Raw genomic sequence first — 9,546 nt, 5'->3', positions numbered from 1 at the left:
CTCCTCGGCGGCGCAGCCCACAGACACGAAGTTTCGTGCCGCCGCTTCCCAGCCCAACCCAGACACATTAATCCCCGCGCTCTCCCGGCAGCCTCCCGCGGCGCCGGCCTGCCTCCCCGCTCCCTGTCAGCGATTCCCAATAAACTTCCCCCTCTCTCCTCCTCCTCCTCCTCCTCCTCCTCCTCCTCCCTCGTCCGCCCGCCCTGCCCTGCCGTGCCGTCCCCGTCCCCTCCCCCGGGCGGCGGCCGCCTCGCCGCCACCCTCCGCACCGGTACCCCGCAACGCCCACCCGCCCCTCGCACAGTCGTCGTCGTCGTCGTCGTCGTAGTCCCCCCCTCGCCCCCGCCTCTACCCACCGAGAGCCGCGGGGGGGTCGGGGAGCGAGGAGACGGGGGGGGAGGAAAGGGCGAGCGTCGCGAAGGGGGTTCCTCGCGCAGCGGCCAATGGGCGGCGGGCACGGGCGGGCGCGCGGGGCACGCCGGGAGGTGTAGTTCCCCGCCGTCGCCATTTTGTGGCGAGGGAACTACAACTTTCCCGCGAGCAAGGACAATTCTCGGGCCCTGCGCGGAGCCCCGCCGGCGAGGCCAGGTGCTGCCAGCGCGGCGGGCCCCGGTGCATGCCCGAGCCGGGGGAGGCGCGGCGGGCGCAGGGACGGAGCGGAAGGAGAGCCCTTGGCAGACGGGAGGAGAGAGGCTGCTGCGGGGCGGGGAGGGGAGGAGGGGAGGGGAGGGGGGCAGGGCAGGGCGACCGAGCGTGCTGCGCGGTGAGGGACCGTCGCCAAATTCCCCGCTCGGGTTGTGGCGCAGGGCTAGCGGCGACCTTGGCTGCCGGGTGGCCGCGCTTAAATGCCAAAAAAAAAAAAGAGATGGGAGGAGGGGTGGGGGGGAGAAAAGGGGAGCGTGTGACGCTCGACCCGCATGAAGTGTTTAGCGAGGCCTGTTGCATGCGTTGAACGCAGCGGGGGCCGGGCGTTGCGCCTCCTGTCCCGGTTGGGAGTTAAGGCCAGGCCCTAAGCGGTGTATGTATGTATGTATGTGTGTGTGTGTGCGTGCGCGTGTGTCCCTGTGTGTGTATATATATACACACACGCGCGCACACACACACGCAGACATATATATTAAAAAAAAAAAAAAGAAGAAAAAAAAAAAAGAGCCAGGTCCATTTAAAGTTGCTGCCGGAGAGCTGTTCTCATTGGTTAGGGGGGAGCTGGAGGAGCGGAGACACACACGGTGCGTGCAGCCCTCGCTGCCGCCGCCGCCGCCGCTGCTGCTGCCGCTGCCGCCGCCGCCGGAGCCGCCGCCGCCGCCGGAGCCGCCGCTGCTGGAGTTGTCTCTGCCGCTTTCCCTGCTGCAGCGGCACAAACGTGACTTCCAACGTCTTGATTATTTATCTTCTCCTTTCGGCCCCTTTCCTTCTCCAAGATGTAACTACAGCTCTGACACTAAGGACCTGCAGATCGCTTAGGTGGCTTGAGAAAGAGAAAAGGGGATATCAAGGGCGTCGTTTTTTGTGTTTAGGGGAAAATTTTCCATTATAATGTTTCACTAAAGTGATTTTTTTTTTGTTTGTTTCCTTCGCATTCGTCTTTTTTTTTTTTTTCGTCCCCCATTTCTCGGATTTATTGCTAGGAGAATCACATTGTGAGGAAAGAAAGTCGGATTACAAGATACCACTACAAACAACCCCCTCCCCCCAGGATTTTTTCGGTATTTTTTTTTTTTTTTAAATTGTCGCGGCTTTAATTCATGAAGCAATTGTCCCTTTTTGCAATCAGAATCTGGATACCAGAATGAGCAAAGAAAGACCCAAGAGGAATATAATTCAAAAGAAATACGTAAGTGGTCATAACATGTATCATTTGACTCCCAGTTTTAGGAAATGGCAGTGAATGTCAAGTTTATAGCTAATCCTGCAGCTATAAGGCTTTCGAAACAAATGTGATGATACTGAATTTTATTTTTCTGTGGTGTGGTGGGGGAGTTTCAGAGGCCCCTTTTAACGGGGAAACCTTCTATCCAGTTTGGTTATAAAACCAGATTTGTGTAGCGATTCCTCCAGTGAATAAATGTATTGACCTCAAATGACACAATCATAATCTAGTTTTAGATGAAAGGCGGGGAGCTCGGGGGGCTGCCGCGAAAATGTCACGAAACTGCATTTTCAAGCGGTTGTATTAATACTGCGCTTTTGCATGCGAAAGGAGGTTTTGGTGTTTGGTTTGTTTTTTTTTTTTTTTTTTTTAATGATCTGCGTGTGTATGTCCCCGTCTGGTGAAGCGGCGGCGGCGGTTGTTGAAAGCCCTTTAAGTTGAAGCCGAGTGTCTGGTTATGGCGAGCTCGTTTCTCGCACTACCACATCCCATCTCCCGTATGCGATCGTCTGCTTCTCTGCCTTGCGATAGAAACCAAACCAGTCGGGGATCGCGTTACGGGCAACGCGTTCCTTGGGATTGACTTCAATAATGGGGAGAACGGCTCGGTACAGTTTTAAAATAATTCATTATGATGGCTCGAAAATTTGGGCTAATCCAGTGCAGCCCGGGCTGTGTTTCTGCCTCGCTTTATTCAGCCGCTTAACCAATCCCTTGTAATTGTCTAATCCTTTAAACATATAAATGTGGATGGAGAGTTGGATTTTTGTTCGTGCTCCAGTTACGTTTTGATTGGCATAGGGGAGTTTTTCTTTACGTTTGGAAAAACTGAGGGGATTAGCCAAATATGCAGTAGAGCGAATAAGGATTTTTATTTGCACGTTAAAAAAAAATTCTTCATTTTGTTGGGGGGGGGGGGAGGCCGGAATATAAATCCTCGCTTTCGGGTGTGTTTGATGCGAGCCTTTAAAAGTTGTAGTTTATATCGCGCCTGTCGTTTGTGCCGATTTTTTTAAGCGAGGGGTGTTTCTTGACAGGGAGGGTGACCTTCGGGACACTTTCCCTCGCTATTATATAGATTTGGTAAAAACTGCAGTTGACTCCAGCTGACTGCTGCTATCGATTGCCCGCCCCGCTGAAACGCAGCCCGGGGAGGCGGGGGGGGGGGGGGCTGCGCGCTATTTCGGAGCTGGGGCCCCCCCTTTTCCCCCCTCGAAATTTCCGAATTAAAATACATCCGCATTGCAGAGGAGCGGGGAGCCCGGGGCCGGCGAGTTTAAAGTATTGCATCGAAACGGGAACGGCGGGTGGAAAGTCTGGCGAAACACGCGAGGCGTCCACGTTTCCCAGGCAGGCAGACAAAAGCGGGGCGGGGGGGGGGGGGGGGGAGGAAGGAAACCGCGGTGTTAATAATTAAGAAGGGGGGAAAAGCGGGGGGGAGATCGCCCCAAACCGCTGCTCCCGCGGTCGCCCGGGGCTCCCGGGGGCGAACAATGCGGCGCCGCTCCCGCACCGCCGGGCAGGGGGTGAGCGCGGCTCCCGCCGACCCCGCGCCCCGGGGGAAGGTAGGAGGGACGGGGGCGAGCGCGGCGGGGCGGACAACGTGCCGTGCGCTCCCCGGTTGCAACTTCGCGGTGGCGCTTTTTTTTTTTTAACACTCCCCCTCCCTCCTTCTCCCCCCCCCCCCCCCCTTTTTATTTTTGGCAGGGGGCGGGGGCGCAGGCGGCGGTGCCGGCGGGGCGCGCAGGCGGCGGCGGCGGCAGCGGCAGCAGCAACAGGTTGCCGGGGCTGTGACGGGAGACCGCGGGCCGCCGGCCACGCCGCCGCCCGGCCAGGTTCGCCCTGCTCCCGTGACGTCACAAAGGGAAGGGCCTGCGCGCCGTGGAATCTTCGTCGCCTCGGCGCTCCGGCCCCCCCCACCCCCCCAGCTTCGCGCCCCCCCCCCGCCCCGGCGTGACGTCAGAGCCGAGGCGGGCCGGCGGGGCGGGGGCGGGGGGAGGCCCCGGGGCAGCGCTCGGCGGCGCTGCGGGGGAGGGGGCGGCCCGGCCCCGGGCCAGGTGAGCAGGTGCGGAGCCGCCCGGCCCGGCCCTGCCGGTTTCGGGGTGGGAGGTTGGTCAACCGCCGCCCCGCGCGGAGGGGAGGGCCGGTCACGTCTCTCCGCGGGGGCGGAGGCGTGGGGACGCGGCGTGGCGACACGCGTGGCACGTTTCCTCCTGCCCGTGACCTTCGGGCGCTGCGGCAGCCCGGCGGAGCACGCCAGGCCGCGGCCGCCGCCTCCTCGCCGGTGCCAGCCGGGCCCTTTTGTTGTCCGCCTGCGCGGCTGCAGGTGTGATCGCCCGTCCCCGGGTCGGGGCCGCAACCGCGTCCCGGCCTCCGCGGGGGCTGCTCGTCCCGGGTCGGGGGCCGTTAAACCCCGCCCCGGTCCTGTCAGGCTCGGTCCCACCGGTGACACCCCGCGCCCCTGGGGCAGGCCTGCGGCCCGGGCACCCAGGCGCCGCCGCAGGTGACCCGGGCGAGGCGGCGCGGAAAGCTGGCAGCGGCTGAAGCAGGCCTCACCTCACCGGCCCGGGCCGCAGCAGAACAATGGTCTGCCGAGTGTCGGGCCCTGCTGCCCGGCCGCGGGGCCCCTGATGCTCCCACCCGTGAGGTGAGGGCTGCGCCGGGGGTGGTGCCCCGCCGTGAGGAGTGAGGGTCCGGCCGAGTGCCCCCAGCTGCACAGGCGCCAAGTGCTGATTCGGTGGCCCCGCTCCTCATGTCGCTGCTGGTTGTCGTATCGGGAGCAGAGCCTGTTTAGGCTGCTGCTTTTCGACGTTTGCGAAATGAATTCTGAAAACAAAAAGGTGGTGAGAACAATGGAGTAAAGCTTGCGCGTTGCGGGCTGCCGTCGCGGGGCTTGGCTCCCCGCTCCGTAAGTGGTTGTAATTAAAAGTTCTCTTAAACTTTGAGAGCATTATCTGTTGCGACTGATAACCCAGGAATGAGGAAATCCGTGTGTGCATTTTTTTTCTGCGCTTTAAAAATGCGATCACTTAATTTTTAAAAGAACTATGGCTGACTCATACAAATCTTTCTTCTCACTTTACCCTCCTCCTTCTCAAACATCTTTACATATCAAATATTGCCTTTTGGCTCAAGCCTCAGAAAACTGACAGCTTTGTAAAGCATCAGCCGAGAAGCCAGACTGCGTTCAGTATGCGCTTGGAATTAATAGTTCTTAAATGAAAAGCTTTGAAGTCTTAAGCGTAATTTCACAGGTGCATTTTTCTGCCTGTTTTTGTGATGCCGAATAGCAAATCTTCTGTTCTTGCTGGCTTAGGTCTTGGAGTATCAGACCTGGATTACTGTCTTAAAATACCTGCACAGTTCTGCCACGGTAGCAGATGGCAAAATATAATTAAGGAGTAACGTCACTACTGTTGCCTTGTGTGATTTGTTTCCTTGTCCTTGCAGAAGCAAAAGTGCTGTAGTCTGCCATGAGGTGACATGCTTCACCTATGGACGGCCTGGTAAGCCCCTCAGACAGAGGGCCGGCAAGGCCTGTCCAGGATTAGCGTGCTGCAGACGTCCGAGGAGAGCTCCTGTGAGTGCTGCAGCCTTTGAAACAATACTCTCTACTTGGACATGCTTGAAGCAGGCTCAGGGAGTTTTGGGGGGGACGGTGACCGTGCAGCAGCATCTCCTCCTGAGTAAGGGATGTTTGTGTGCAGGGGCCTGGCCCTGGGCACCCCAAAGCTTCAGCCAGACCCTCCTACCCTCCTTTTTTCTCTGCGGGAGTTTCCTCATTTCCCTCCCCCAGCCCCACAACTGACAGCATGCTTCAAGTTTGACCACTTCCTACAAGAAATAATGTAAATACACCGGTGGCAGCAGAGGTAGTATTCAGTGTACATTGCATCTTATTTCAGATAACCTTCTGGAGCTTTCTTGTGCTGGGTCTTTTTCAGGCTTGCAATAACAATTCCAACAGCATAGCATGCTCAAATCTTAATTTTTTTCCGTATGTATAACTTCAGCTACCGATGTAAGGATGCTAGCTGCACTTGACATCTGAGTTTGGGTTCCTCTTAACCTCCTCCTGGTCTCTTGAGACTGCAACATTATGTTGTAAGTGGCTATAGGATAGCATGTAACTAGAAACTAGTAATTAAAATCCTTTTTTTAAAAAAGGCATATTTACCTTTTGCTATCAACAAATGCTTTGCCCTGAGATACTAATGGACTCCTGCTCACTCTGATGGACTGTGAGCCAGGAGTCTGTGTAAGATGCTGTCCAGAGTGAATTATAATGAATCAAGGCCCCTGTGAAGAGTTTCTAATGTTAATTAAGCACTTTCACCTTCTCTTATGAGGCCTACTAAGCCAGTATTAAAAATATATTGCCCCTTCCTTTTCTGTAGATGTAACAGCTAATGTTATGCATATGCTAAAGTATGGTATAAACGTCAGCTGATTCTGTAAAGCAGTAGCATTCCCTCCATTTTATTGTTTGATGAAACAGAAAGTAGTCTAAATTACTTGCCTGAAGCTACATACTGTAACGGTGGCAGAGATGGAACTAATCTGTATTTCTGCAGCCTCGTCCAATGTTCTACCCGGTAGCTTACAGGCTTTTGCTACGAGGCACGGCATATGCTGTACAGGGGCTACTTTACACAGTTCAAACTTTCTTCAAGATTTTCCCCCTCCCCAGTTATGGTCTGGACTGTTAGATTAACAGTATGTTTTTAACATCATCATCATAATAATAATAAAAAAAGAGGCATTTCAGTATGCATACTTGATTTTTTTTGAGTGATGATCATACCCTGCAGCTGATAGAGACCAGTTGATACTGTGATGACTCAGCTGTGGGAGTATTACATAAAGTAGGTCAATTTTTAAATCTCATAGTCTGAAGCTAAAGAGACTGTTTATACACGTTACTGATATTTCCTGGTTTGAACATAACTGAAAGTTCTTGAGGAGGAGGGAAACGTTTTTGGGGGTTGATTTGGGGTTTTTTTTTTTTTTTGGCCATTTATATTGTATAGTGACTGAATTCAATCAACTTGAACTTGGAGAAGGAGGGGAAGCACCAGCTGCTTTCATTTCTGAAGTTTCCAGTTTGCAGCACTCAAGTGGAAGGGAGCCTTAAAGGTATTTTTAAAGTAGGAAAAGGAAAAGCAGAGACACGTTTATTATTTTTTGTTACAAGCACCCAGCTTTTGTGTGATTTAGCAGGTGTGGAATTTGCAGAGGAATACATGCATTGCTGCGAAATCCAAATTTGCATTTAAAACGTTCTGTTTTTTCCCCCTAGTCCTTTGCATGGCTTTCTTCCCAACTATAAATGTAAACCAAGTGTAAATGATGCATTGTTTGCCTTAGTGGGCAGACAGTCTGAAAACAATAGTGCTGATGGATTTGATTGCCTCTGTGTAAGATTAACGGGACATTAACTTTCAAGTCTAATAACGCAAATTTCAGTGTTGCCAAACCTGAGTTTCCCTTAAATGTTTCCTGATGCTGATGGCACTAAATGTCCCTATGCTAGGGGCCAAAACTTCAGTTGACGGTTTTTATGACCTAGCTCTTCATATTCAATACAAAGCCCCTTAACCTGTTGTTACAACTTTAGAGAAAAGGGTAAAACATACCTGGAGTTTAATGTCCAAGTGAATGATGGGTTATGGTATGCATATACTTTTTATACTTACTACAGTTTTTTATTTAAAGCATTTTTAAGTGGTAGGAAGCCACCAGGAAACTTAAAAGCTGCAAATCGCTTGTAAAATTCAGGTCTAGTATGTGAGGAGTACTTGGCGCTGAAATTCAGATACAGGAAATAATATGCTTGCCAAAATGTATTTGGTGTTCTCTTAGATCTTTGATGGGTTGGTTGTTTTGCTGGCTCATTACTACTGGGAATATTGGATGTGATCCTTCTTGGTTTTTAACAGGCAGGTTTTATTTGGGGACTCTTGGTTTTCATTTGTAGGGGTGGGTTTATTTCAGTCAGTCACAAAAACGTTTTCTCAATGAATCAGTAGGTAGAAGGTTTTAAACCATTTGCCGTTTCACTTGCTCGGGTTTCACACTTTCCCTCGTGTAATGACATCCTGTTCTGATGTTGTTCCTTCAGTAATCTGGCAGAGGCCTGGTATTTCCAGTGGTGGGCTGTGGGAAAGGAATAAACCCTTTAATTATAGCAGCGAGGGCTTGTTTGAAAATATGCTAGTTCTCTTCCCCTCCACGTGTACTTTCTTTTTGTCTGTCGCTTCCTTATGCAGATGAAGGGTCTGAAGCTGTAAAATGCTGCTGTTCAACTCGCCCTGCAAGCGTGGCCACGATCGGTGGCAAAGGTGAGCAGTGGCTGAGAGCGTTGCCACGCTGAACGCCGTGTCTCGAGGCTCTCGGCTAGAGATCACAGCTCCCTGGTCTGCGAGCAGACGGATGGTGTGAGTGTACCCCATCTGCTCCCGTGCGAAGTTTATCAGCTTAATTTATGCTGCTGTAGAAAGCCGTTTGGAGTGATCAGCTTGGTTGAGCATGGAAGCAAGGAAAAAACGCTCAGGTGGAAATCATCATTCCACCGGTTCACGTAGGGAAGAGTGGCATCTGAAACTGCTTCAGCATTTCTGCAGCAAATGTCTCATCCCAGACTGACAAGTCATAAAACATATCCCATATTTTATCTGGGGGAACAAAACCTCCTTTAATCAGGCATGAAGAAGGGATTGTGTGATTAAAAAAATGCATTGAAAACAAAATGAGAAACCTATACTAAGGTCTCCATACACTTTCTGCATCTAGGTCTGGCCTGTGGAGCACGAGTAGTTTCTGGTCAGGTTCGGTTTAGTGCCTGTAGGGTTGCTACAGTTGCAGTCAGACATTTAGACACTGCTAAAATCGGTTTAGCAAAAATGTGACGATGCCCCTAGAAGAGTTTATAATTGCATCATTTGAGGGGTGTGACTTAATCCTTTCTAAATGTCTCTCTTCTGTAATGTGTAGTCTGCTTGGTCTATCCTGATTGGGTTCTTGCGGTCTATTCTGCCAGGTTCTTCCCTTGATTTGCTCTGCAAAAAGGCAGCTTTGGATCTGTGGCTGTTACTATATTGCTTTTACTTCCTAAAGGCTAGAAGAAATGCAAATAACAAGAATCAAGTTGAGAAACTGTGGCCTGCTGCCATGCTCCAGGAGAGCTTGTGATATTTGCGTCCCTGCACTCTGCTTTCAGCTCTTTGAGCTTGCCTTGCTGGTCTGACATCTTTTGGATGACGTGATGGTTGCAGGAGATTAGCATGTTTTGGCACATGCACGCTATGATGACTGGCTAACGATATTTATAAAGTTCAAAAATAAACCACGGGAGCTCATTCTGACATAATCTACTAATCTTAGTTTTGCACTTTGATGCTGTGTTGTCTGAGCCAAGTTAGGATAACTATATATTACGAGCAATTCATTTTTAGCTTTGCTTGCAGATTAGTTTTGAAGCAGTGCATGCTTTTAAATCAAGAACGATGGGAGTGAATTTGGAGAAATTATTGGCTCTTTCACCTATATGCATATGGAAATCAGCTTTGTGCCTATTTTTCAAACAGATTTATGTGAGTGGGAGTAGAGATACGTGTTCCCCAATATTTCTGGACAATGTTGTGTACTGGCATTTTGACTTGATGTTTTTTTCCTTC

The 9,546-nt window shown here is 51.5% G+C and overlaps 1 protein-coding gene across 2 annotated transcripts in view; it reads left to right on the top strand.

Moving 5' to 3' along the window:
- The first annotated feature begins 1,149 nt into the window (after positions 1–1,149).
- Positions 1,150–9,546, top strand: part of JARID2 (jumonji and AT-rich interaction domain containing 2) — a 228,676-nt gene continuing 220,279 nt past the window's right edge. For both annotated transcript variants that reach the window (XM_050915842.1, XM_050915843.1), the window contains exon 1: positions 1,150–1,834. In XM_050915842.1, coding sequence (XP_050771799.1) covers positions 1,790–1,834 — 45 coding nt within the window. In that variant the 5' untranslated portion in view covers positions 1,150–1,789. The remainder of the gene's footprint in view (positions 1,835–9,546) is intronic.

Source organism: Gymnogyps californianus, chromosome 2, assembly GCF_018139145.2.
Source record: "Gymnogyps californianus isolate 813 chromosome 2, ASM1813914v2, whole genome shotgun sequence".
NCBI classification, from domain to species: Eukaryota; Metazoa; Chordata; class Aves; order Accipitriformes; family Cathartidae; genus Gymnogyps; species Gymnogyps californianus.
The sequence above is the reverse complement of the archived record's forward strand: the minus strand, read 5'-3'. Positions and strand labels throughout refer to the sequence as shown.